This window comes from Armigeres subalbatus, chromosome 1 (assembly GCF_024139115.2).
Source record: "Armigeres subalbatus isolate Guangzhou_Male chromosome 1, GZ_Asu_2, whole genome shotgun sequence".
Lineage (NCBI taxonomy): Eukaryota > Metazoa > Arthropoda > Insecta > Diptera > Culicidae > Armigeres > Armigeres subalbatus.
This window is the reverse complement of record NC_085139.1, coordinates 308622577-308650149: the sequence shown is the minus strand read 5'-3', so window position 1 is coordinate 308650149 and position 27573 is coordinate 308622577. Positions and strand designations below refer to the sequence as shown.

At 44.1% G+C, this 27573-nt stretch overlaps 1 protein-coding gene across 19 annotated transcripts in view; it reads right to left on the bottom strand.

The window, feature by feature from the left end:
• Positions 1 to 27573, bottom strand: part of LOC134207896 (protein lap4) — a 250176-nt gene that overhangs the window by 135918 nt on the left and 86685 nt on the right. For 18 of the 19 annotated variants that reach the window (XM_062683915.1, XM_062683917.1, XM_062683922.1 and 15 more), the window contains 3 exons: positions 16792 to 17037; positions 15666 to 16718; positions 8987 to 9222 (listed from right to left, as the gene is read on the bottom strand). In XM_062683915.1, coding sequence (XP_062539899.1) covers positions 8987 to 9222; positions 15666 to 16718; positions 16792 to 17037 — 1535 coding nt within the window. The remainder of the gene's footprint in view (positions 1 to 8986; positions 9223 to 15665; positions 16719 to 16791; positions 17038 to 27573) is intronic. The other variant, XM_062683924.1, reaches the window with a different exon arrangement.

Sequence of the window (27573 nt, the reverse complement as noted above, 5' to 3'; positions counted from 1 at the left end):
TTTCAGAAATTTGTCTAGCCCATTTGTTATAATTAATAGGAATATTGATTTTATATATAAATGTATGGACTCACCCGTCTCCAAGTTTATTAGTGTCGTCCATTCGTACTGTTATCCTTTAGGTTCAAATGAAACCATGATGGTACGAACGGGACCTCATATTCAACTCCGCCTGATTCTTACCTTTGTGCCAATATCCTTCCACAACCTCCGTTTATACCTGGTATAATGCAGATTGAATATTCGCTGGGTACATGCCGTTTCTCTATGATGCTCTGATGTCGTTTCATATAACTGCGCGACCAACCGTTTGGCAGCCCTTGTTCTAAATCCCGCCGTCACACAGTTAACCCTCTCGCACACAATCAAGATATTTTCCGGGATGCCTGGTTCTCCCGATGAGACCGAATCACAATTTTCTCACGCGCGCGAGAAAGAGAAAGCAACTGCAAATCCCCGAAGCAAACGTGAAAAATATGGTGGCGTCTGTTTCTCGATTCGAAATTTCCAAATCTTCCAGCCACTGCCAGTGTGCACTTTTCGGCCTTATTCCGGACTCCACGATTATGCCGGGGCTCACTTTCACCAAGCAACCAATACTCCACAATTGTTCGCTTGAATAACACCCTTTATTTAACTTTTTTACACTGCCCTCAATGAAAACGTCCGACTGCCTTCAGATATCACCTCTCATTTCTACGCATAATTGTCTTGCGGTGATTAAATGCATCATCATGGCAAATTCTGTTATTTTATGGAGCAACACACGTTGAAATAGCATTTTCTGTTTAGATCTTGCAATCTTAGCCTGTTGCACTGGTTTAATGGGGGTAATTTGTACAATACTCATTCTAAGCGACATAATCACTTCAACCACGTGGCAGGTTCACTTCCATAGATAAAGCATGTGGAGACATATGTCAATCGCAGTAGTCATTCACAAAATCATGCATTGACCGGGGCTGATATGCGTAGAAACCATAAAACAAGTGCTCTGTTTCTCGGCATAACTGTCCCGCCAAACTATTTTCATGATCGTTGTCGCAAATTCTATTTGTGAGTGAAAAATAAGAATGGTTTCAATGAAATTAAGCCTTATGAATTGTTCTGTGATGTAATAATCTTGTATTGCATTATGGTTATACACCAACAATGAAAATAAGTGTTCAATTTCAAATGCCATTTTCTCATTTGTCGTTTTTTGAATTTGGTACAAGCATGCGTAGAACGGCAGCATAGTGGCTGGAAATCGTACGTACTTTGGACTCCGCAAGACGCTCCGATCGAATAGAGTTCGCCGCCGTACCAAACTAACAATCTACAAAACGCTAATTAGACCGGTAGTCCTCTACGGACACGAGACCTGGACGATGCTCGTGGAGGACCAAAGCGCACTTGGAGTTTTCGAAAGGAAAGTGCTGCGTACCATCTATGGTGGGGTGCAGATGGCGGACGGTACGTGGAGGAGGCGAATGAACCACGAATTGCATCAGCAGTTGGGAGAACCATCCATCGTTCACACCGCGAAAATCGGACGACTGCGGTGGTCACGTAGCCAGAATGTCGGACAGTAAGCCGGTGAAAATGGTTCTCGACAACGATCCGACGGGCACAAGAAGGCGAGGGGCGCAGCGGGCAAGATGGATCGATCAGGTGGAAAATGACTTGCGGACCCTCCGTAGACTGCGTGGTTGGCGACGTGTAGCCATGGACCAAGCCGAATGGAATAGACTCTTATATGCCACACAGGCCACTTCGGCCTTAGTCTGAATAAATAAAAAAATAAACAATAGTTTCCATAAATTCGAAAACTCTCCTGAAGTTTTTCTCCCAAACCCACGCTCCCGAGAATTCTACCACCTGAAATTCCTTCAGAAATGAAATTTGGAATTTTTTACCCCCAAAATTCCTTCAATATTTCCGCTCGAAAATAGTTTAGGAATTCTTGAGCAGTTCCTTCAGGATTTCTACTAGAGCTTGAGCTTGAGCTTGATGACCTCACAATTCGTAGTTCCTACTCCGTGGTTGATCAGACTATTGCAAATTTCTTCCGAAACGCGAAATGCAAGGATCTTGCAAGAAGTTTCCAACCAAAATGCAAGCAGCGAGCTGTCAACTTTTTGGTGTCAAATCATATCCTTCTTATGAGCTTGAAAGAGAAGGACGATAAGACGTCAGCTGAAAGCTGAATGTTTGTTTTCGTCGAGCTTTTTTTTTCGAAGCGCGCCAAAAACATTGATGCCAGACTTTCAGGAATGCCTTTAATTGTATAATTACGGCAATCAAAACATATGTTTTTGAAAGGAAATTCGTCGTGTTTTACCAAGTATTTTACTGTTTTGGAAATTGTATGTTTCTTGGAATATAGTCTGGCTGAAAACCAAAGATTTTATTTGACTCCTCCAAGACTGTAAAAAATGTTTTTGCGAAGTACCAAAACATTTTTATTTTCATTGCCAACAACACTGGTTGCAAGATTTTCAGGCGTTCCTCAACATTTGCTAGCCAGATTCCATGCATTTTGACATTCCACTGCAACCTGCAATAATCGAAATTGCACAGAGAACCAATAGTTTGGGGCTTGGGATTAACATTCCAACCTTAATGGGCAAAAGACGAGAGTTCACTACATAAAGGATTAATAACGGCGCCGGCCACGTCCTTACGGTCATCTGGGATGGGAAGGAATGTGGATGTGCCGTTATTACTAGAGACCGAGATCACCTCTGCATCTCCACAGTTGCCACAGGAGGGAGTTATGTTGGTGGGACGGAGTAAGTGGTTGCACGGCTCAGAATTCACCTTGGTAAGTGATGCGATCTATGTATCCTCAACTAGATAAAAATAAACATGCTTTCAATTGTTTTGACTTGTATATTAATGCTAACGTATGTCGTCACATATAATGACGAACTATTCAATGAATTATTAATTGAAAAAATAGAAGCATGTCTAAAATTGAATCTATCTTTTTTAGTTTTATTCTTTTTACAAGAAAAATATGCTATGTGTATGAATCGCATATAGCAAGTCCACAACTGTTGCGTGACCTCTTCAGAATCTACCATGGATAAAAAGATAAAAAGATAAAAAGAAAGACATAGTATGTAATGTGAAGGATTTCATGAAGAAGTTTCTGAAGGAATTTCTAGTTAAAATCCCTATAAATGTTATAAACTTTAGGATAAATTCAACGGGGCATTTTCGATGAAATTGATGATTAATTTCTCAATGTACTTCCTGGAGTCATTCTAAAAAATAATCTGTTAGAGTTGAAGAAAATCCAGGAGAAATTTAGAAAGAAAATCCTGGTTGAATAACTGTAGAATATTTCGGATGAATTCATTAAATAATTTCGGATGGATTTCATGATGAACTTCCAAAAGATATTTCCGAAGGAAATACTAAAATCATTTCTGAAGAAATTCATAGTGAAATTCAAAAAGTTGAAGTGTTTTCAAAAGTAGTATATTTTAAAGAAATTCGGAAATAATATCGGACTGAAACACCAAAGTGTAGGAGCAATTCCTTAATTTCCCGAAAAACAATGAACTGATTTGAAATAAAAAATCATCCAGGTAAAAAAATCGCTTTTAAATTCAATTTAAGTTTAATTTAGGAAATGAGATGCGGCCTTAGAAAATACAGGCGCACAGGAGTCCCGGTAGAACTCCAAGCTACACGACGGCGATTCAGGGGCCACGCTAAAGCAATATAGGGGTATACGGGAACCTGCATGGGAAACACTAAAATCAGTTGAAGCTCTCCTACAACTGTCAAATCATGATGAACTCAAATGTACAGGGGTTAGACAAAAAGGTTGAGATAGGTTAAATTATGTCGAAATTCAAATCATCATAACTTTGCGTACAATAATCCGATTTTGATAAAATCTGGACCATCATAACCGAACGCTTTTCTAGTATACAGCCACCCTGCAAAACCTAATATTGGTCCTTGGCCATCGTAGATGTTCCGGGTTTTCCGAAGGTATGTTCAAAATGCATTTTTTCTACTGCTTGTCATTTTATGTGACGTTAACTTTCATCCTTTTTTATTCTTTCTCCAAAAACTAGAACTAATATATTGGCCAATGGTGGCTGTAAATCGGGAATCCATCAAAACTACGCAGAGACATGGCCATTTCCGTAAAATCGGTTCCGGAAACATGATGAAATGATAACAGATCGGAAAAAAGCAAATATGGGTATCTATCTTCATGGTTTTGCGAGACGATGATTACAGAAACTTTTCCAGAATGATAGTGTCCACTGCCACCTGTATAGCAGGTTCCAAGGGCTTTCCATGAGGGCCTTTTTGTCACCGTCTGGAACTATGCATATATGGGTGTCAAAACTCATGTTTTCCCAAGACTATGAATATAGAATCTTTATTAAAGATACATTATGGTGACTGTAAGACTCTCTGGCCAATTTGTAAAGATAAAGATAAAACGACAAGCAGTCCGCGTCCGAAGGTCCCGATATCATCGAAATCGGATCATTCTGAGTAATTCTCGCTGAAACCGGGCCACTATTTACACGAGGTTCTTAAAAATGCCTAAATTTATTTTCTTTCGAAAGCTTTCGGCGAGTATATTAAGGATCCGAGTTAAATTCTTCAGAAAGATGAACCCCTCGTTAGTTATACACGAAATCATTTTGATGGACCCCTCGATTTTTGTCAATTCTTGACTCACCAAAACTATCATAACTCCAACATTTCTCAACCGATCGTAGAGATCAGCATATCGTTGGATAGAGGTAGAGTGTATCTTCTATTATAAAAAAATAGAAGCAGCCATATTGAATATAGCCGCCATCTTGAATTTCTTTTTTAAAACTATTTTTCCGCCAGGTTCGCAACCACCGATTTTGAGTATTAATACATCGATCGAAAGCTTAGCTTATATTGTGCATTGTGTCCAAATAACTTTTGATAGAAAAAACATACACCTGAGATTTTTGGAAACAATGCACAATATAAGCTAAGCTTTCCATCGGTGTATTAATATTCAAAATCGGTGGTTGCAAACATGGCGGAAAAATAGTTTTAAAAAAGAAATCCAAGATGGCGGCTAAATTCAATATGGCTGTTCCTATTTTTACTATTGAAAATTGAAGATACACTCTTCCTCTTTCCAACGATATGCTGATATCTACGATCGGTTGAGAAATGTTGGAGTTATGATAGTTTTGGTGAGTCAAGAAGTGTCAACAATCGAGGGGTCAATCAAAATGATTTCGTGTATAACTAACGAGGGGTTCATCTTTCTGAAGAATTTAACTCGGATCCTTAATATACTCGCCGAAAGCTTTCGAAAGAATATAAATTTAGGCATTTTTAAGAACCTTGTGCAAATAGCCGGGTTCAGCGAGAATTACTCTCTACGCAAAGTTATGCTGATTTGAACTTCGACAAAATTTTGCCTATCTCAACCTTTTTGTCTAACCCCTGTACAACACCAGAATCCGCCCCGGCATCTGCATAAACGAACCCAGTGGATAGCCTACCAGCCATGAGTCGATTTACGGTTTTCTTGACAGTGTAAAATGGATAAATTGGTACAATTAGCCTCAATTTGGCAGTGACAAATCAACTCAAAACAAATGAGCCATCCACCTGTCCCGTCCTTACATATAAAAACTTCAACTGTTCCCCATACAAATTTCCACACGAACACAAAACGCCCTCGCACCACCCCCGAATCGTTGCTTCCGGAACTCCGCCAGGACCATCAAATTAGCAAAAACAGACTCACCGTTGCCGGAGACACCAAACATTCCCGAAACTTGAATCTTCCCACTCCATAAAAACTACAAATACGTAGAAAAAATAACCAGGCAAACAATTCTTTAATGCTTGCTGTTTAAAGTAAAAAGAATAAAAATGTAAAACTTATCTTAATGCTACTCCTTCCACTCGAACACCTTGCACTAGGAACACTTCGGTCTTTTTATATTAATAATTCTTTCGCCATAAACACTAATTTAGTTACGCGCATTTCAATTTATATTCTTTCACGTTTTAATTATCGAACAATTCATTCCTTCAGGATTTCTCCCAGAAAAGAAGAACTCCAGAAAAGTTCTTTCAGAAATTCTTCCAATTATTCCTACAGAAATTTCTACTTCCGAAAATTTCTTCAAAAACATCTCCTGAAATTTCTCTTACAATGGACCCGAAAATTTCTTTACACATTATTTAAAGAAATATTCAAAGTTCAGTTAGACAGAGTTGAGAGTATAGAGGGAAATGAATTTGTAGCTAGGCCTAGTTTCAAGAATCAAAATGTCGGTAAAGAAGATTAATAGAAGCAAATGAAATTAATTAATAAATGCATTTTCAGTACACGGTAGCTCAAAAAGTTTGAACTGATGGGAAGAATTTGAAGAGGTTAAGGAGGAGTATTTTCACATTTCGGTCGTTTTTTTAGGTTTCTTTTGGTTATTTTCTCCGCCCTTACTCCAACCAAGGATTCTCTCCATTCGAACGTGGCTTGTTCGGAGTGTATTGGTTTAAGTCTTCCAATGATGATAACAACCGCGGATATTGTTTTGTCGCCGGCGGAAATCACCTCTGTTCACACCAATTTCTCTATTTGCTAGACCTCACGGTCTAAAGGCATCCAATTTTCCCTGAACAGCCCACTTGTCTCCCGCCCAATCTCTTTGGGAAAAATCTTACCCTCCCCTGAAGGGTCTCACTAGGTCGGGCAACCTTCGATCAGGTTAATGGTCTCCTCCGGGAGTGGCGCTTAAGCCATTTCAACTAAAAACGGGAAACTCGTTAGGCTGGCAGGTTTCATGGGTTTTCAAAATAGGTTTACTGGACAAAATTTCTAAAAAAAAATCATTAAGAAGCTGTTGAAGATATTCTAAAATTTCAAGTATTTTTGCGTTAATTTCCGGAGGTTTTCTTAAAGCAATTCCTCAAATTCCTGAAGAAAAAATCCCACATTTTCTAAAACATTGAATGTGAGGTGGGTTTTTAAGGGAAAAAAGTTACATATGGCAATTGTATAGCACGGGATCTAGTGGCCAGGTTGGTCTTACAAAGACATTTTCCCACAACTTTATTCGCACTAATTCAACTAGAAGTCAGCTCTATGCTAGACACAGTGGAGGGTAGGTTTCCATCCAATGATTTCGTTTTAGAAACTTTATCGGAAATGAGATTAAAACATGTACGAAACCCTACTGCTTCAATAGTCTTTTAATAACAGTCGACGCGCGTGTTAAAAACATACTCGGCGAATCACGCAAATAAAGTACATCTTACGAAATAATGAAGTTTGATGTGTCGCATGATGGTATTCGACTATTTCCGTAAAGTGATCCGTTAACATTTTCCGGCTGAACGTCCGGAATCCGAAACTCCTGATCAAATTTGGCATAGTTTATGCGTCATTTCCAATCAAAATATCTAAAATAATTATGTCCGAAGTATGCGTTCTGGAAAATGGCCAAAAGCGAGCAAAAGGATTCAACTAGAAGAGTGCAAGCTAACGCTTCGGGAAGCGCATTAAAACGCTCGAAAAAGTTTTTTTTTCTATAGCAAGGACAACCTGCAGGTAATCGTGGAGTGAAAAATAAGCTGCTCCGAATTAGCAAAGAAGTATCGACGATGGATACATAGATACCCCTACAAAGGAAATTCCAAGAAATCTAGACAGAAATACGGAATCACTTTACGATTTGAGCGTACATTGTTTCGTAAACAAACATTGCCCCGCAGAAAATAAACGTATTTCTGCAAATTTCCTATTATCTGTTAGAGGGAAGCTTGTTTTGACGGATAGACACCGTGGTTTTCTCAGGAAGTGGCTGCTTTAGCAGGAATTTTTGATTGCCAAATCATGTACGCCCAAATCGCAGGTTATGACAACTATTGCTTTTTGTGATTCCGACGTTCATATTTCTGCCTTTCGTAGAAGACTTAATTTCGCAAAATTAAGAACTCGCTTTATTTCCTTTACCAAGTACAACGCCCCCTGCAAGATTAACATCACGCTCTTTCCACAGAATTTTGTTGGAAGCAATATCTTTTGATTTACGTTCGTGAAATTACCATCTTTGCGCGTACTGTAATTAACAGAATTGAGGGCACTTGAAAAGAATTACTTACACTGTTACTTCAATCAATCGAAAAGTTAAGCGACAATTTTTCCATTTCGTATCTAGAACCTCCACTACAAGCAACAACCCTAGCTTTGTATCCCCAATTACTCGTATCACAGCGCACCTGCTGATAAACCGGCAAATAATGTCACCATCGCGCGAAGCCATGTTCCCTCGAAATTCTCGTTCCCCTATCTGTTTTCCAAGCATTCATTAGTTATTTAATATAAAGCCGCGGAGTCGCGGAGACTCCGCCACAATTCAACCTTTACCGCGTAGTGCTAATAGGCGGTCGTATAATTGCGCCACAGATAGTGCCGCATTTCTCGCGTGCGCACCGCGATATGGTTTGCTGCTAAATATCAAAGGTATATTGACGAACAGTGGACCGCTCCGCATAATTGAAAAGCGTGCTTTAAAATCCTAGTCTCGCATGGAGCAGTGACGGTAAATGTCATTTCGATGTCATGGAACTAATTTGCTAATAACTTTTTTGACAAAGTTTGAGCATCACATGTTAATAAAAAATCCGAATTGTAAATTACTTTTTGAAAAGGTTTTAGAAAATTTCTCAAAAGCAATCCCATGATTTTTTTACATTTCCCATCACGGGCCTGGAGGATAGAAAAGTCTACTGCAGTCAAATGTTCCATACTGTGCAACAGTAGTCCAATATTGAATTATCAATTAAAATAAACACATCGTACGCGGCTACCACCTATAGGAACGTTGCCAGCTGAAGGGCACAGCCACGCTCCCGCTCGACATCGAGAACGAAGCAACGCGACGATAATAAAGTTGACGACGACATATTCCACAACAAGGCACCCCCAAACTAGATAAGTGTGTACAAAATCAAGACTTACCGTGTTCCTCGGCCGCGGTTTCGGCTGGCACCATCGTTGCCACCACCACCGCCGCCGTCGCCGGTTCAGCAGCTTCGACGTTATTATTGCTGGCCGCTTCCAGGGCCGGATGTTCCTCCAGCTTTGGCGGCGGCGGAAGTGATTCTTTCAGTTTCAGCGAACTCAGCACCAGACTGCTGTTCTTGTCGGCGACGCCGTGGTGGACCCGTTTGTTTTTCAGATGGTGCGGAGTGTCCCTGTTTTTTTTTAAATAGTGGGCCGGATAGTGGGAATAAAACAAAAGCAAAGAACGTGATAAGAGGTTGCGCAATGGGCGGGCTCGAGTGCGTGCAAGAAAGGAATTTACTAATCGAACGTGCACTCGCGGATTTGTAAAAAAAACACCGTGGGTAAAGGGGAAACTGTGAGGACATTGTTTTTTTTTCTCTTGTAGGAACTATTAGGTAAACTAAATGTGACGAATTGTGCTCAAACAATTGTATATGAAGAAGGCATCTTTGAAATCCGAAAAAAAAACAAAGATAAATGGTGGAATAATAAAAAACCTTTGCACAATCTTTAGAATAGAATTATGGCAAATTCCAGAGATCAACTGAGACAAATCGGAAAAAGGAATTGTAGCAAATGCAAGCAAAGATGACCAAAAATTGTTTGGATTTTGAAGAAAAAAATTCGTTGGAATCTCAAACGGAAACTCTTTGGAATTTTTAAAATAAATTCATTGGATTTTGGAAAGGATATTCGTTTGAATTTCGAACAGAAGAAATCGCTGAAACTTCGGACAAAAAATCGTTGGAATTTCGAACGAAAATTCGTTGGAATTTCCAACGTAAATTCATTGGATTTTGAGACCGAAATTGGTTGGATTTTTCGACGAAAATTTGTTGAAATTCGAACAGGAATTGTTCGGAATTGGAATTTCGAACAGAAATTCCTCAGAATTTCGAAAGGAAATCTGTTGAATTTGGAGACAAAAATTCGTTGGAATTTCAAAAAGAAATTGGTTGAAATCTTGAACGGAAATTAATTGAAATTTCGAATGGGAATTTGATGAATTTTGGGACGAAAATTGGTTGGATCTTGTGGAAAACAATTCGTTAGAATTTCAAACGAAAACTCTTTGGAATTTTTGAAGGAAATTCATTGTAACGGATATTCGTTAGAATTTGGAACGGAAGCTTCGGACTGAAATTTCGAATGGAAATTCCAACGGAATAACCAACGAAAATTCTTTGCAATTTCGGACAAAAATGCATTGGATTTTGGGACCGAAATTGGTTGGATTTTAGGACGAAAATTTGATGAAATTCGACCGGGAATTGTAAGGATTTTCTAAGAGAATATTCATTAGACTTTCGAAAGGAAGTTTGTTAAACTTGGAGGCGAAAATTTGTTTGATTTTGAAACGGAAATTGGTTGAAATCTTGGACGAAAAATTATTGAAATTTCGAAGGGAAAATAGTTGCATTTTGGAATAAAAAATTCTTTGCAATTTCGGAAAAAAAATCATTGGATTTTGGGACCAAAATTGGTTGGATTTTGAGACGGAAATTTGTTGGAATTTTAAAAGGAAATTCGCTGGAATTTCGAATGGAAATTGGTTGAAAGCTTCGACGGAAGTTTGTTGGAATTTCGAACAGAATTTCGGAGAAATTTACAACGAAAATTTTGAGGGATTTCGAAATTCGTTGGATTTTAATTTTGTGTTGGTTGGATTTTGGGACGAGAAATTTGTTGAAATTCGAACGGGAATTCTTAGAATTTTTTAAAGGAATTTCGAACGAAAATTTGTTAAGATTTCGAAAGGAAATTAGTTGAATTTTGAGACGAAAATTCGATTTTGTTAGGAACGAAAATTCATTGGATTTTGAGACGGAAATTGATTGGAACTTTGGACTAAAACAAGGATGCTGGGTCATTAGGTCGAAGATTATAGGTTGAATAGTCATTAGGCCGAATAAAAAGTGGTGAGTAATAAGCGACGAAGGAAGAAGCAAGAATGAAAAAGGAAGAAGGAAAAAGAAAAAAAAATAAAGAAGGTAAAAGGAAAAAGAAAAAAAACAATAATGAAGGCGGAAGGAAAAAGAAAAAATAAAGAAGGCAGCGGGAAACAGGACGAAGGAAGAAGGAAGGAGGAAGTAGGAAAATGAAAAAATGAAGAAGCAAGAAGTAAGAAAGAAGAAAGAAGTAGGAAGAACGAAGAAGAAAGAAGGGAGAAGCAAAAGAGAAGAAGGAAGAAGAAACAAGAAACAAGGAAGCAAGAATAAACAAGGAAGAAGGAAGAATGAAGAAGAAAGAAGAAAGAAGGAATAAGCTAGGAAAAAGGAAAAAGGGACAAGGAAGAAAGAAGAAGGATGAAGTAAGAAGGAAGAAGGAAGAATGAAGAAAGAAAACGGAAGAAGTAAGAAGTACGAAGTAAGAAGGAATAAGGAAGAAGGAAGAAGTAAAAAGGAAGAAGGAAGAAAGAAAGAAAAAGGAAGAACGAAGGTGAATGAAGGAAGAAGAATAGAATTAAGGCGGAAACAGAAAGAAGAAGGAAATAAATGAAGAAAGAGGAAAAATGAAGAAGGAAGCCGAAAGAAGGAATAAGAAAGAAAGAAGGAACAAGGAAGAAAGAAGAAGGAAAAATGAAAAAGGAAGAAGGAAAAAGGAAGAAGAAAGAAGGAAGAAGGAAAATAGAAGAAGGAAGAAGAAAGATAGGAGAAGGAAGATAAAAGAAGGAAAAAGAGAGATAGAAGAAAGATGAAGGAAAAAGAGAGAAGTAAGAAGAAGGAAGAAAGTAAAGCGAAGAAGAAAGAAGAAACAGCGAAGAACAAAGAAAGAAGAAGAAATAAGAAAGAAGGAAGAAGCAAGAAGGAATAAGGAAGAAGGAAGAGGAGAAACTTCTCATTTTTAACGTTTTGCTTATTACTTCTCATTCGGCCTAATGACCATTCAGCCTAATGGCCCAACAAGTTCCTCAAGGAGTTCCTCCGAAAGTTCTCCAGGAGTTACTCCGGAAGTTCCTACAGGAGTTCCTCCGGAAGTTTCTTCTGAAATTCCTCCGGAAGTTGCTACAAAAATTCCTTCGGAAGTTCCTCCAAGAATTCCTCCGGAAGTTCTTCCGGGAATTTCTATGGAAGTTCCTCCAGGGATTCCTCTGAAAGTTCCTTCGGAAGTTCCTTCAGAAATTCCTCCAAAAGTTCCCACAGGAATTCCTTCGGAAGTTCTTCCAGGAATTCCTTCGGAAGTTCCTCCGGGAATTCCTTCGGAAGTTCTTCCAGGAATTCCTCCAGAAGTTCCTCCAGGAATTCCTACGGAAGTTGCTCCAGAAATTCCTCCGAAAGTTCCTCCAGGTATTTTTCTGGAAGTTTCTCCAGGAATTTCGCTGGAAGTTCCTCCAGGGATTCCTCTGGAAGTTCCTAAGAAAGTTCCTTCAGAAATTCCTCCAGAAGTTCGTCCAAGAATTACTCAGGAAGTTCCTCTAGAAATTCCTTCGGAAGTTTCTCCAGGAGTTCCTTCGATAGTTCCTCCAGGAATTCCTGCGAAAGCTCCTACAGGAATTCCTTCGGAAGTCCATCTAAAAATTCCTTCGGAAGTTCCTCCAGACATTTCTTCGGAAGTACCTCCAGAAATTCCTCCGAAAGTTCCTCCAGGAATTTCTCTGGAAGTTTCTCCATGAATTTCTCTGGAAGCTCCTCCAAAAGTTCCTCCAAGAATTACTCCGGAAGTTCCTCTAGAAATTCCTCCAGAAGTTCCTTCAGAAATTCCTCCAGAAGTTCGTCCAAGAATTACTTCGGAAGTTCCTCTTGGAATTCCTTCGGAAGTTCCTCCAGGAGTTTCTCCGTAAGTTCCTCCAGGAATTCCTCCGAAAGTTCTTCCAGGAATTCCTCCGGGAGTTTTTCCAGGAATTCCTCCTGAAGTTCCTCCAGAAATTCCTTCGGAAGCTCCTCCAGAAATTCCTTCGGAAGCTCCTCCAGAAATTCCTTCGGAAGTTCCTTCAGGAATTCCTCCGGAAGTTCATTCAGGAATTACTCCAGAAGTTCCTCCAGCAATTCTTCCGTAAGTTCCTCCAGGAATTCCTCCAGGAATTTCGCTGAAAGTTTCTCCAGGAATTACTCAGGAATTTTCTCCAGGAATCACTCCGGAAGATCATCTAGAAATTCCATCGGAAAGTCCTTCAGGAATTCCTTCGGAAGTTCCTTCAGGAATTTCTCCGAAAGTTGCTGCAGGAATTTTTCTTGAAGTTCCTCTAGAAATCATCTAGAAATTCCTCCGGAAGTTCATCCAGGAATTTCTCCAGAAATTCCTTCGGAAGCTCTTCCAGAAATTCCTTCGGAAGCTCCTCCAGAAATTCCTTCGGAAGTTCCTTCAGGAATTACTCCGGAAGTTCCTTCAGGAATTACTCCAGAAGTTTCTCTAGCTCCTCCAGGAATTCTTCCGGAAGTTCCTCCAAGAATTCCTCCGAAAGTTCCTACAGGAATTCCTTACGAAGCTCTTCCAGAAATTCCTACGGAAGTTCCACCAGATATTCCTCCGGAAGCTCCTCCAGAAATTCCTCCGGAAGGTCTTCCAGGAATTCCTCCGGGAGTTTTTCCAGGAATTCCCTCTGAAGTTCCTCCAGGAATTCCTTCGGAAGCTCCTCCAGAAATTCCTTCGGAAGCTCCTCCAGAAATTCCTTCGGAAGTTCCTTCAGGAATTCCTCCGGAAGTTCCTTCAGGAATTACTCCAGAAGTTCCTCCAGGAATTCTTCCGGAAGTTCCTCCAGGAATTCCTCCGGAAATTCCTCCAGGAATTTCTCTGGAAGTTGCTCCAGGAATTACTCCGAAAGATCCTCTAGAAATTCCATCGGAAAGTCCTTCAGGAATTCCTTCGGAAGTTCCTTCAGGTATTTCTCCGAAAGTTGCTGCAGCAATTTCTCTTGAAGTTCCTCTAAACATCATCTAGAAATTCCTTCGCAAGTTCATTCAAGAATTCCTCCAGAAATTCCTCCAAAATTTGCTCCAGAAATTTCTCTGGAAGCTTCTCCAGGAATTTCGCTAGAAGTTCCTCCAGGGATTCTTCTGCAAGTTCCTCCTGAAGTTTCTTCAGAAATTCCTCCGGAAGTTCCTCATGGAATTACTTCGGAAGTTCCTCCGGAAAGTACCTGCAGGAATTCCTCCGAAAGTTCCAACAGGAATTCTTCGGAAGTTCCTTAAGAAAATTCTTCGGAAGTTCCTCCCGATATTCCTTCGAAAGTTCATCCAGGAATTTCTCTGGAAGTTTCTCCAGGAATTTCTTTGAAAGTTTTTTCCAGAGAATCCTCTGAAAGTTCCTCCGGAAGTTCGTCCAGAAGTTTCTCCAAGAATTACTCCAGAAGTTCCTCTAGAAATTCCTTCGGAAGTTGCTTCAAGAATTCCCTCAGAAGTTCCTTCAGGAATTTCTCCGAAAGCTCCTGAAGGAATTTCTTCAGAAGTTTCTCCAGGAATTTCTCTGGCAGATCCTCCAGGAATTCCTCTGAAAGTTCCTCCAGGAATTCTTCTGGAAGTTCCTTCAGGAATTTCTCTTGAGATTACTCTAGAAAGCATCCAGAAATTCCTCCGAAAGTTCCTGCAGGAATTTCTCTGGAAGTTTCTCCAGGAATTTCGCTGGAAGTTCCTTCAGGGATTCCTCTGGAAATTCCTCCGGAAGTTGCTTCAGAAATTCCTCCAGAAGTTCCTACAGGAATTCCTCCGGAAGTTCCTCCAGAAATTTCTCCTGAAGTTCGTCCAAGAATTACTCCGGAAGTTCCTCTAAAAATTCCTTCGGAAGTTCCTCCAGGAGTTCCTTCGTAAGCTCCTCCGATAGTTCTTCCGGAAGTTCCTCCAGGAATTCCTCCAAAAGTTCCTACAGGAATTCCTCCGGAAGTTCCTCCAGAAATTCCTCCGGAAGTTCTTCCAGGACTTCCTTCGGAAGTTCCTCCAGAAATTCCTCCGAAAGTTCCTCCAGAAATTCCTCCGGCAATACCTCCAAGAATTCCTCCGGAAGTTTCTTCAGGAATTCCTTCAAAAGTTCCTCCAGGAATTTCATCAGAAGTTCCTCCAGGAATTCCACCGGAAGTTTCTGAAGAAACTCCTCCAAGAACACTTCGCAAACTCTACAGAAGTTACCACGAGAACTTTTCTGCGGCACACAGGTCTTATTTTTAGACGGAAATTTGTTGACTCCAACAAAGGAAATTTTTTGGAATTGAAAAAAGAACTTCATTGAAATTTCAAAAGGAAATTCGTTGATTTTTTGGATGAAAATTCATTGGATTTTGGGACAATAAATTGTTGGAATTTCAGACCGAAATCGGTTCAGATTGAAAACAAAAACAATCGTAGGAATTTCAATATGAAATTCGTTGGAATATCCAGAATATCAAAAAATTCGTCGGAAGATTGAAAACAAATTGGTTGGGTTTTGGGACAAAAATTCGTTGGAATTCTAAACGCAAATTCTGGCGAAATTCGAAGGGATATTCGATGAAACTTTGAACAATTTGTTGGGATTTCTAACGCAATTTGCAAAATATTTCACTGGAAATTCGAGATGTAAATCTTCAAACCTACAAAAGTTGAGCACAAAATCAGTCAAGCAAAATTTGAAAGTAACATGCATTTCATTCACATGCAAAACAAAATTAACGAAAAAAAAGAAACTAACAACAGCAACAACAACAACCTCCAATTTCCCCTACCTTCGATGCAGCTTGGAAATGGGCTTCTTTTCGTGGGAATCCTCATTTTCCTCCGAGTAGTACCGGTCTTCCTCCTCGTTCACGTCGAATCCGACCCGCTTCTCGTAGCCGTCGTCGAAGTCCTCGTTCTCCTTGTTGGCGTCCTCCTCGGCGATGGGCTCGTTCGCGACCACACCCTGGATGTCGTCCAGGGTGGCCTGCAGGCCGCCGGTTTTGTTCAGCAACGATGGCCTCGAGGAGGACTCCTCCGACAGGGTGTCCAGGTTACCGCCGCTCAGGTCGTCCGACCGTTTCTCCTTGGCGAACAGTTTGTGCGCCTTCAGTTTCAATTCCTTCGGGTGCGGTGTGTTCTGCCGCACGAATGGGGTGTCCTTGTCGACGTTGGAATCCTCGCTGAACTTGACCGAGTGCGTCCGGGATGCTTCCCGTTCTTCCCAGTCTTCCGACTCGGTGTCGTCCCGGTTGTCCGGACTTGCCGGAACGTATTCCTGCTGGGGAAGAAGGAAGCAGGTCAAGACCTGGTCACCGGTCACCTCGTCGATGTCCGGTTGGAATGTGAGGAGTGGTTGGGCTTGGTTTTCCGAAAGCCAGACGGCTTTCAGCTGCAAGTTCACCAACGAGTACGGCAGATGCTGAAGCCGGTTACCGGATACATCTAGAACGTGCAATTCCAGGCAATTTCCCAGCTCCGATGGCAGTTTGGTTAGCTTATTTTCGCGTAAGCTCAGCACACCCAGGTTTTTGCAATTTCCCAACTCGCTCGGCACCGAAATGAGCGAGTTCCGGTCGACGTTCAGATTGTTCAACATCGTCATATTGCCGATGGTGTAAGGCATCTCGTTTAGGAAATTTTCGGTCAGGATGAGTTCCTGCATGTTGACGCACTGGCCAATGTTTTCGTTCAGCGTGTGCAACCGGTTCTGATCCAGCTTGAGGATTGTGAGTTTGGTCAGCTTTGAAATGCCATCGGGAAGGATTTCCAGAAGATTTTGCGACAGGTGTAAGTCGGTCAGATTCTCCAAGCCACCTATCTCCTCCGGCAGCTCTTCCATGCTGATTGTGGGAATTGATAAGGGTTACAACTACAAACAACAAAACGCAGAAGGGGGGAAATAAATCAACTTACCGATTTTCCGAAACGTCCAGGCATACTAAGTTTCTTAGTAATCCCACTTCGGGCGGCAGCTTCTGCAGCTGGTTGTGGTCGAGCCACAGTTCCTGCAGGGCCGGCAGGTAGCCCAGGTGCGGCGGAAGCTCTTCGATTTCATTGTCACCCAGATCCAACCGTTCCAGGTTCGTCAGTTGGCTAATCGACTCGGGCAGGTGTTTGAGCAGGTTCTCCCGAAGCTCCAGTGATTCCAGCTTTGATAAACTGGAAGAGAAGAAGAAGAACGGAAGAAACAAAAATTAATCAACAGTCCATATTGAAATTAAGATAGCTATCAATTTTAGAAGCGGTTACGTCAATATAGGCAACGGAGACCGGTTGTTGGAATGCCAAATTCACACCTCTCTGATTCATGATTCATTCATACACATTCGACCACAGCCAGTCGATGCTATCAGTTATATTTCCAGTCCAAATCCGTCTGACGTAAGCCCCGGGAGCAGTATCAAAGCATGATTAATGTGTGCGGAGCCGAATAAGGAGAAGCAAATATATGGACACTCGTGGAATCGTATGTCATGTATCAATCGATTCAATTAGACAAACTCTTCTGATGTCTCAATTGTGTAGGTGCATGAATGTATGTGTGCTAAAATTGAAACCAAGTTGCTTAGCGTTACGCCAGAATTGCATTTCGACCAGGAATTCAGATTATTATTGTTAGATCTGTTAGATGTGTTTCGTGTTATGTTACGGTTTGTTTTATTTTATTCGAACAGTTATTAATATTCGCTTGAGTGTGTCATTTGCGTCAGTTTTGTTTGTTGATTCTGTGTCTGGATTCAAGTTGAAAGCTTTTATGTAGGCAATAAAATGTTAAGTAGTGATTTTCTCCAGACACAAACATCGAATCGTTAATACCTAATGGCACTAATTGATTCGAGGTGCCCAAATAGGATAAGAATCCTACATAAAGCGAATACATTCTAAATATGAAATCTGTTTTCAAAAATCCTTACATGAAAAAATCGAGCAAAAGACATGTACAGACATATTCTGAACGGTTAAAAGATGCTGCGGAAAACCATTTGTAACTTCCATGAGAAATTCGTTGGAATTTCCGCGTTACATTGTTTTAGGAAATTTGTTTGAATTGAATCAGGAAAACTGATGGAACAGAATTTGCAGTACCGGAGACGAGCCAGCCTCGGGCTGAAAGTCTCCTTAATAAAGACACACAAAAAAAAAATTTGCAGTCCTACAAATTTCCACCGATAGATAAAAAAATTTGAAATAGGAGGTAATAAGTTTGTTAGAGGACTTCTAGCCTGTGTCATCGCGTAAGTACTCTCCGTGCTTAAACATTGCCCGCTTTGTTTTGCAGACACTACAGAGTCGAAACCATCCTGCCGGTGGACATCAGCCGTCCAAGTTTGGTGTCTGCGATAGACGATTATTTCCAGCCAGATTTATATGACATTTATATTTGTGAAATAATCTAATGGAATTATCATGGGAATTTCTGGAGTAGCTCCTAGTGGAATTCCTGGCGAAGCATCTGAAAGATTTCCCGAAGGAAATTCTGGAACAATTACTGGACGAACTGTCAAAAGAACTTTGGAATAAACTTTCGGAAAAATTTCTGGAGGAAATCCTGCAAAAAAAATTCCGAAGGAGTTCCTTAAGAAACTTTCAGCGAGAATTACTCCAGCAGCACCTTTGGAAGTTCCTCCAGGAGCTCCTCCGGAAGTTCCTCCAGCAGCTCCTCCGGAAGTTCCTCAAGGAGCTCCTCCGGAAGTTTCTCCAGGGGCTCCTCCAGAAATTTCTCCAGGAGCTCCTCCGGCAGTTTCTCCAGAAGAGCCTCCAGAAATTTCTTCAGGAGCTTCTCCTTCTCCAGGCGCTCCTTCGAAAGTTTCTCCAGGAGCTTCTTCGGAAGTTCCCCCAGGAGCTACTCCAGAAGTTCCTCCAGGAGCTCCTCCGAAAGTTCCTCCAGGAGTTCCTCCGGAAGTTTCTTCAGGAGCTTCTCCAGAAGTTTCTCCAGGAGCTCCTGCAGAAGTATCTCCAAGACTTCCTCCGGAAGTTGCTCCAGGACTTCCTTCGGAAGTTGCTCCAGGACTTGCTCCGGAAGTTGCTCCAGGACTTCCTTCGGAAGTTGCTCCAGGACTTGCTCCGGAAGTTCGAGTTGGCTTGATGACCTCATATGTTCTATGTACAAGAAAGGGCACTGACTAGATTGTGCTAACGAACTGTTGAGGAGACCTTTGTCGATGAATATCAAATCGGTCTTTGAGTAGGACGATTAACAACGGACCAGATAACTTTGTGACAAATCCATGATAAATTCCGAGAATACAACTTGGAAGCCTCCTTTCAAGAGGCCCGGAAGCCTCCTTTCAAGAGGCCCGGAAGCCTCCTTTCAAGAGGCCCGGAAGCCTCCTTTCAAGAGGCCCGGAAGCCTACTTTCAAGAGGCTCGGTAGCATCCTTTCAAGAGGCTCGGTAGCATCCTTCCAAGAAGCTCAGAAGCCTCCTTTCAAGAGGCTCGGAAGCCTCCTTTCAAGAGGCTCGGAAGCCTCCTTTCAAGAGGCTCGGAAGCCTCCTTTCAAGAGGCTCGGAAGCCTCCTTTCAAGAGGCTCGGAAGCCTCCTTTCAAGAGGCTCGGAAGCCTCCTTTCAAGAGGCTCAGAAGCCTCCTTTCAAGAGGCTCGGAAGCCTCCTTTCAAGAGGCTCAGAAGCCTCCTTTCAAGAGGCTCAGAAGCCTCCTTTCAAGAGGCTCAGAGCCTCCTTTCAAGAGGCTCAGAAGCCTCCTTTCAAGCTCAGAAGCCTCCTTTCAAGAGGCTCAGGCCTCCTTTCAAGAGGCTCAGGAAGCCTCCTTTCAAGAGGCTCAGAGCCTCCTTTCAAGAGGCTCAGGCCTCCTTTCAAGAGGCTCAGAAGCCTCCTTTCAAGAGGCTCAGAAGCCTCCTTTCAAGAGGCTCAGGCCTCCTTTCAAGAGGCTCAGAAGCCTCCTTTCAAGAGGCTCAGGCCTCCTTTCAAGAGGCTCCAAGCCTCCTTTCAAGAGGCTCAGGAAGCCTCCTTTCAAGAGGCTCGGAAGCCTCCTTTCAAGAGGCTCAGGAAGCCTCCTTTCAAGAGGCTCAGGAAGCCTCCTTCAAGAGGCTCAGAGCCTCCTTTCAAGAGGCTCAGAGCCTCCTTTCAAGAGGCTCAGAAGCCTCCTTTCAAGAGGCTCAGCCTCCTTCAAGAGGCTCAGAGCCTCCTTTCAAGAGGCTCAGAAGCCTCCTTTCAAGAGGCTCAGAAGCCTCCTTTCAAGAGGCTCAGAGCCTCCTTTCAAGAGGCTCAGGAAGCCTCCTTTCAAGAGGCTCAGGAAGCCTCCTTTCAAGAGCTCAGAAGCCTCCTTTCAAGAGGCTCAGAAGCCTCCTTTCAAGAGGCTCAGGAAGCCTCCTTTCAAGAGGCTCAGAAGCCTCCTTTCAAGAGGCTCAGAAGCCTCCTTTCAAGAGGCTCAAGCCTCCTTTCAAGAGGCTCAGAAGCCTCCTTTCAAGAGGCTGGAAGCCTCCTTTCAAGAGGCTCAGAAGCCTCCTTTCAAGAGGCTCAGAAGCCTCCTTTCAAGAGGCTCAAGCCTCCTTTCAAGAGGCTCGGAAGCCTCCTTTCAAGAGGCTCGGAAGCCTCCTTTCAAGAGGCTCGGAAGCCTCCTTTCAAGAGGCTCGGAAGCCTCCTTTCAAGAGGCTCGGAAGCCTCCTCTCAAGAGGCTCGGAAGCCTCCTTTCAAGAGGCTCGGAAGCCTCCTTTCAAGAGGCCCGGAAGCCTCCTTTTAAGAGGCCCGGAAGCCTCCTTTTAAGAGGCCCGGAAGCCTCCTTTCAAGAGGCCAGAAAGCCTCCTTTCAAGAAGCTCGTAAGCCTCCTTTCAAGAGGCTCGTGAGCCTCCTTTCAAGAGGCGCGGTAGCATCCTTTCAAGAAGCTCAGAAGCCTCCTTTCAAGAGGCACGGAAGCCTCCTATCAAGAGGCACGAAAGCCTCCTTTCAAGACGCTCGGAAGCCTTCTTTCAAGAAGCCCGGAAGCCTCCTTTCAAGAGGCTCCGAAGCCTCCTTTCAAGAGGCTCCGAAGCCTCCTTTCAAGCGGCTCGGAAGCCTCCGTTCAAGAAGCCCGGAAGCCTCCTTTTAAGAGGCCCGGATGCCTCCTTTCAAGAGGCCCAGAGCCTCCTTTCAAGAAGCTCGTAAGCCTCCTTTCAAGAGGCTCAGGCCTCCTTTCAAGAGGCTCAGAAGCCTCCTTTCAAGAGGCTCAGGCCTCCTTTCAAGAGGCTCAGAGCCTCCTTTCAAGAGGCCTGAAAGCCTCCTTTCAAGAGGCTCAGAAGCCTCCTTTCAAGATGCTCTGGAAGCCTCCTTTCAAGAGACTCCAGGAAGCCTCCTTTCAAGAGGCTCCGGAAGCCTCTTTTTAAAAGGCCTGGAAGCCTCATTTCAAATGGCTTAGAAGCCTCATATCAAGAGGCTCAGGAGCCTCCTTTCAAGAGGCTCGGAAGCCTCCTTTCAAGAGGTTCGGAAGCCTTCTTTCAAGAGGCTCGGAAGCCCCCTTCAAGAGACTCGTAAGCCTCCTTTCAAGAGGCTCGTAAGCCTTCTTTCAAGAAGCTCGCAAGTCTCCTTTCAAGAGGCTCGGAAGCCTCCTTTCAAGAGGCGCGGAAGCCCCCTTCAAGAGACTCGGAAGGCTCCTTTCAAGAGGCTCGGAAGCCTCCTTTCAAGAGGCTCGGAAGCCTCCTTTCAAGAGGCTCGGAAGCCTCCTTTCAAGAGGCTCGGAAGCCTCCTTTCAAGAGGCTCGGAAGCCTCCTTTCAAGAGGTTCGGAAGCCTTCTTTCAAGAGGCTCGGAAGCCCCCTTCAAGAGACTCGTAAGCCTCCTTTCAAGAGGCTCGTAAGCCTCCTTTCAAGAGGCTCGGAAGCATCCTTTCAAGAGGCTCCGAAGCCTCCTTTCAAGAGACGCGGAAGCCCCCTTCAAGAGACTCGTAAGCCTCCTTTCAAGAGGCTCGGAAGGCTCCTTTCATAAGGCTCGGAAGCCTCCTTCCAAGAGGCTCGGAAGCCTCCTTCCAAGAGGCTCGGAAGCCTCCTTTCAAGAGGCTCGGAAGCCTCCTTTCAAGAGGCTCGGAGCCTCCTTTCAAGAGGCTCGGAGCCTCCTTTCAAGAGGCTCGGAGCCTCCTTTCAAGAGGCTCGGAAGCCTCCTTTCAAGAGGCTCGGAAGCCTCCTTTCAAGAGGCTCGGAAGCCTCCTTCCAAGAGGCTCGGAAGCCTCCTTTCAAGAGGCTCGGAAGCCTCCTTTCAAGAGGCTCGGAAGCCTCCTTTCAAGAGGCTCGGAAGCCTCCTTTCAAGAGGCTCGGAAGCCTCCTTTCAAGTGGCTCGGAAGCCTCCTTTCAAGTGGCTCGGAAGCCTCCTTTCAAGTGGCTCGGGAGCCTCCTTTCAAGAGGCTCGGAAGCCTCCTTTCAAGAGGCTCGGAAGCCTCCTTTCAAGAGGCTCGGAAGCCTCCTTTCAAGAGGCTCGGAAGCCTCCTTTCAAGAGGCTCGGAAGCCTCCTTTCAAGAGGCTCGGAAGCCTCCTTTCAAGAGGCTCGGAAGCCTCCTTTCAAGAGGCTCGGAAGCCTCCTCTCAAGAGGCCCGGAAGCCTCCCTTCAAGTGGCTCAGAGCCTCCTTTCAAGTGGCTCAGGAAGCCTCCTTTCAAGGGCTCTGGAGCCTCCTTTCAAGAGGCTCAGAAGCCTCCTTTCAAGAGGCTCAGAAGTCCTGCTCAAGAGGCTCAGGAAGCCTCCTTTCAAGAGGCTCGGAAGCCTCCTTTCAAGAGGCTCAGAAGCCTCCTTTCAAGAGGCCTCAGAAGCCTCCTTTCAAGAGGCTCAGAAGCCTCCTTTCAAGAGGCTCGGAAGCCTCCTTTCAAGAGGCCTGGAAGCCTCCTTTCAAGAGGCTCAGGAAGCCTCCTTTCAAGAGGCCTGGAAGCCTCCTTTCAAGAGGCTCAGAAGCCTCCTTTCAAGAGGCCTGAAGCCTCCTTTCAAGAGGCTCAGAAGCCTCCTTTCAAGAGGCTGGAAGCCTCCTTCAAGAGGCTCAGAAGCCTCCTCTCAAGAGGCCTCAAGCCTCCTTTCAAGAGGCTCAAGCCTCCTTTCAAGACGAACGGAAGCCTTCTTTCAAGTGGCTCAGAGCCTCCTTTCAAGAGGCTCAGAAGCCTTCTTTCAAGAGGCTCAGAAGCCTCCTTTCAAGAGGATCAGGAAGCCTCCTTAAGATGCTCAGAAGCCTCCTTTCAAGACGCTCGGAAGCCTACTTTCAAGACACTTAGAAGCCTCCTTTCACGAGGCTCGGAAGCCTCCTTTCAAGAGGCTCGGAAGCCTCCTTTCAAGAGGCTCGGAAGCCTCCTTTCAAGATGTTCGGAAGCCTCCTTTCAAGAGGCTCAGGCCTCCTTTCAAGAGGCTCTGAAGCCTCCTTTCAAGAGGCTCAGAAGCCTCCTTTCAAGAGGCTCAGGAAGCCTCCTTTCAAGAGGCTCAGAAGCCTCCTTTCAAGAGGCTCAGGAAGCCTCCTTTCAAGAGGCTCAGAAGCCTCCTTTCAAGAGGCTCAGGCCTCCTTTCAGGAGGCTTGGAAGCCTCCTTTCAAGAGGCTCAAGGCTCCTTTCAAGAGGCCCGGAAGGCTCCTTTCAAGAGGCTGGAAGGCTCCTTTCAAGAGGCTCAGGAAGGCTCCTTTCAAGAGGCTCAGAAGGCTCCTTTCAAGAGGCTCAGAAGCCTCCTTTCAAGAGGCTCAGAAGCCTCCTTTCAAGAGGCTCAGGAAGCCTCCTTTCAAGAGGCTCAGGCCTCCTTTCAAGAGGCTCAGAAGCCTCGTTTCAAGAGGCTCAGGAAGCCTCCTTTAAAGAGCTCAGAAGCCTCCTTTCTAGTGGCTAGGAAGCCGCCTTTCAAGAGGCTCGGAAGCCTGCTTTCAAGCGGCTCGGAAGCCTCCTTTCAAGAGGCCCAGAAGCCTGCCTCCAAAAGGCTTGGAAGCCTCCTTGCAAGAGGCTAAGAATCCTCCTTTCAAGAGGCCCGGAAGCCTCCTTTGAAGAGGCTCGGAATCCTCCTTTTAAGAGGCTCAAGCCTCCTTTCAAGAGGCTCAGAAGCCTCCTTTCAAGAGGCCTGGAAGCCTCCTTTCAAGAGGCTCAGAAGCCTCCTTTCAAGAGGCCTCAAAGCCTCCTTTCAAGAGGCTCGGAAGCCTCCTTTCAAGAGGCTCAGGCCTCCTTTCAAGAGGCTCAGGAAGCCTCCTTTCAAGAGGCTCAGAGCCTCCTTTCAAGAGGCTCAGAAGCCTCCTTTCAAGAGGCTCAGAAGCCTCCTTTCAAGAGGCTCAAGCCTCCTTTCAAGAGGCTCGGAAGCCTCCTTTCAAGAGGCTCAGAAGCCTCCTTTCAAGAGGCTCAAGCCTCCTTTCAAGAGGCTCAGAAGCCTCCTTTCAAGAGGCTCCAGAGCCTCCTTTCAAGAGGCTCAGAAGCCTCCTCTCAAGAGGCTCTGGAATCCTCCTTTCAAGAGGCTCGGAAGCCTCCTTTCAAGTGGCTCAAGCCTCCTTTCAAGTGGCTTGGAAGCCTCCTTTCAAGTGGCTCAGAGCCTCCTTTCAAGTGGCTCAGGAGCCTCCTTTCAAGAGGCTCAGAAGCCTCCTTTCAAGAGGCTCAGGAAGCCTCCTTTCAAGAGGCTCAGGCCTCCTTTCAAGAGGCTCAGAAGCCTCCTTTCAAGAGGCTCAGAAGCCTCCTTTCAAGAGGCTCAGAAGCCTCCTTTCAAGAGGCTCAGCCTCCTTTCAAGAGGCTCAGAAGCCTCCTTTCAAGAGGCTCAGAAGCCTCCTTTCAAGAGGCTCGGAAGCCTCCTTTCAAGAGGCTCAGGAAGCCTCCTTTCAAGAGGCTCAGAAGCCTCCTTTCAAGAGGCTCAGAAGCCTCCTTTCAAGAGGCTCAGAAGCCTCCTTTCAAGTGGCTCAGAAGCCTCCTTTCAAGTGGCTCAGGAAGCCTCCTTTCAAGTGGCTCAGAAGCCTCCTTTCAAGTGGCTCAGGACCCTCCTTTCAAGAGGCTCAGAAGCCTCCTTTCAAGAGGCTCAGAGCCTCCTTTCAAGAGGCTCGAAGCCTCCTTTCAAGAGGCTCAGAAGCCTCCTTTCAAGAGGCTCAAGCCTCCTTTCAAGAGGCTCAGAAGCCTCCTCTCAAGAGGCTCAGAAGCCTCCTCTCAAGAGGCTCGAAGCCTCCTTTCAAGTGGCTCGGAAGCCTCCTTTCAAGTGGCTCGGAAGCCTCCTTTCAAGTGGCCAGGAAGCCTCCTTTCAAGTGGCTCAGGCCTCCTTTCAAGAGGCTCAGGCCTCCTTTCAAGAGGCTCAGGAAGCCTCCTTTCAAGAGGCTCAGAAGCCTCCTTTCAAGAGGCTCAGAAGCCTCCTTTCAAGAGGCTCAGAGCCTCCTTTCAAGAGGCTGGAAGCCTCCTTTCAAGAGGCCTCAGAAGCCTCCTTTCAAGAGGCCTGGAAGCCTCCTTTCAAGAGGCTCAGAAGCCTCCTTTCAAGAGGCTCAGAAGCCTCCTTTCAAGAGGCTCAGAAGCCTCCTCTCAAGAGGCTCAGAAGCCTCCTTTCAAGAGGCTCAGAGCCTCCTTTCAAGTGGCTCAGAAGCCTCCTTTCAAGTGGCTCAGGCCTCCTTTCAAGAGGCTCAGGCCTCCTTTCAAGAGGCTCAGAAGCCTCCTTTCAAGAGGCTCAGAAGCCTCCTTTCAAGAGGCTCAGGAAGCCTCCTTTCAAGAGGCTCAGGAAGCCTCCTTTCAAGAGGCTCAGAGCCTCCTTTCAAGAGGCTCAGAAGCCTCCTTTCAAGAGGCTCAGAAGCCTCCTTTCAAGAGGCTCAGAAGCCTCCTTTCAAGAGGCTCAGGAAGCCTCCTTTCAAGAGGCTCAAGCCTCCTTTCAAGAGGCTCAGAGCCTCCTTTCAAGAGGCTCAGAAGCCTCCTCTCAAGAGGCTCAGAAGCCTCCTCTCAAGAGGCTCAGAAGCCTCCTTTCAAGAGGCTCAGAAGCCTCCTTTCAAGAGGCTCGGAAGCCTCCTTTCAAGAGGCTCGGAAGCCTCCTTTCAAGTGGTTCGGGAGCCGCCTTCCACGGGGCTCTGCAGCCTCCCTCCAAGCGGCTCGGAAGCCTCCTTTCAAGAGGCTCGGAAGCCTCCTTTCAAGAGGCTCGGAAGCCTCCTTTCAAGAGGCTCGGAAGCCTCCTTAAGATGCTCGGAAGCCTCCTTTCAAGACGCTCGGAAGCCTACTTTCAAGACACTTAGAAGCCTCCTTTCACGAGGTATTACAATAAAAATTATTTTACAAACATAGAAATATAAACAATAACACTACAATCAACAAATAAAAATATTTGACGATCTCTCTGTGCCCTGGGAGAAGCGTCCAATGTGTTGCCCATTGCGAGATGTGACGAGGTTTCGTTAAAGATTTTCTTCCATCAGTCAAATCCCGCAAATGTGTTTTAATTGCGTTTTGCATTTTGTCTACAACAGCCAAGCCGTTGTATACATAGCTCAGTTTGGTTTAGGATTCAGATCCTATTTGGGCTCCCTCAATTAATTTGTGCCATGTGGCGCCAGCAATATTAAGTCTGTGTCTGGGAATTCCTCTTTTTATAATTTTAATTGCCTATCTTCAGGCCCAAACACAGAACATTCAAGAGTGGAACATACACAAATACATTCAAACATTTGTCACTAACCTGCAAGATAAAATAAACCGTAACACAACCTTCAACCAACGGGAACGAATTTTTTGTGGATGGTCTAGAAGCATCCACAAAAATTCCGTCAATTTGATTGGAGGAAAGGTGTTGAGGAGGACGATTACTTCATAATCTGACTTAAATTTGTATTGCCGTATTGCCGTTGCAGTGCGTGCTGCTTGCTTGTTGTTTGTCGTATTTATTCGGTGTAATTAGCCTTTATGCATCACAAATAAATCGTAATTGTTTCTTATTTGTGTGTCTTACTCGTACTGTGATACTTCCGTGCAAATATATTGTGGTATTTTGGTACGATTGCACTAAAAACGATGACTCTAAATTCGAAGTGTGATAAAACTGTGAATTGTAAAAGCTGCTCTGTATGCATATATACGAAACAAATGGCCGTTGTATGCGCTGGACCGTGCAAAAACTCGTACCACATCATGTGTATTGGTATGAGTGAAGAACAATCACAAACGTTATCTGGAGGTGTTCTATGGATATGTGAAGAGTGCATGCCTGCGTTCAATGATTGGAGCAATGCCGAAACGAACCTTTCCTCTACATTGCCACCAAAAAAACGCTCAATTCATTCGGACATAACTAAGCTACAATCCCAAGTTTCAATGATTATGGAAACAGTGAAACGATTTATCCCAGAAGACACGTCTTCACTTTTTACAAAGCCAATCAGGTCTACCCCAACCGCAGGTACCGACTTGATGGATGGAGTAAACGTCACCTATCTGCATGATACGGATTACACAAGCGACGAGATACAGATGACGACAGCAGAGGATCGTTATTTTCCTTGTTTTTAACAAACATCGATTGTATTGCTTCCGAGGATGATGTGAAGACAATGGTACATCGATGCCTTGGTGCACCTGTTAAAGATTGTGTGGGCTTGAAAAGTTGGTCTCAAAACGCATCGACTGCAGATCATTGAACTTTATTTCGTTTAAAGTTACATTAAAATGGAAATGGAAAGACTTAGCTTTGCAGGCCTCTACTTGGCCGACTGGAATACGATTTCGAGAATTTTATTGCCGTTCAATCAGCACTTGGAAGCCGTAGCAGACTACTTCAATTGTTAGTGTTTTTTCGCTGTTTTAATTTTTGTTTGTATAACTTGTAGTTTTT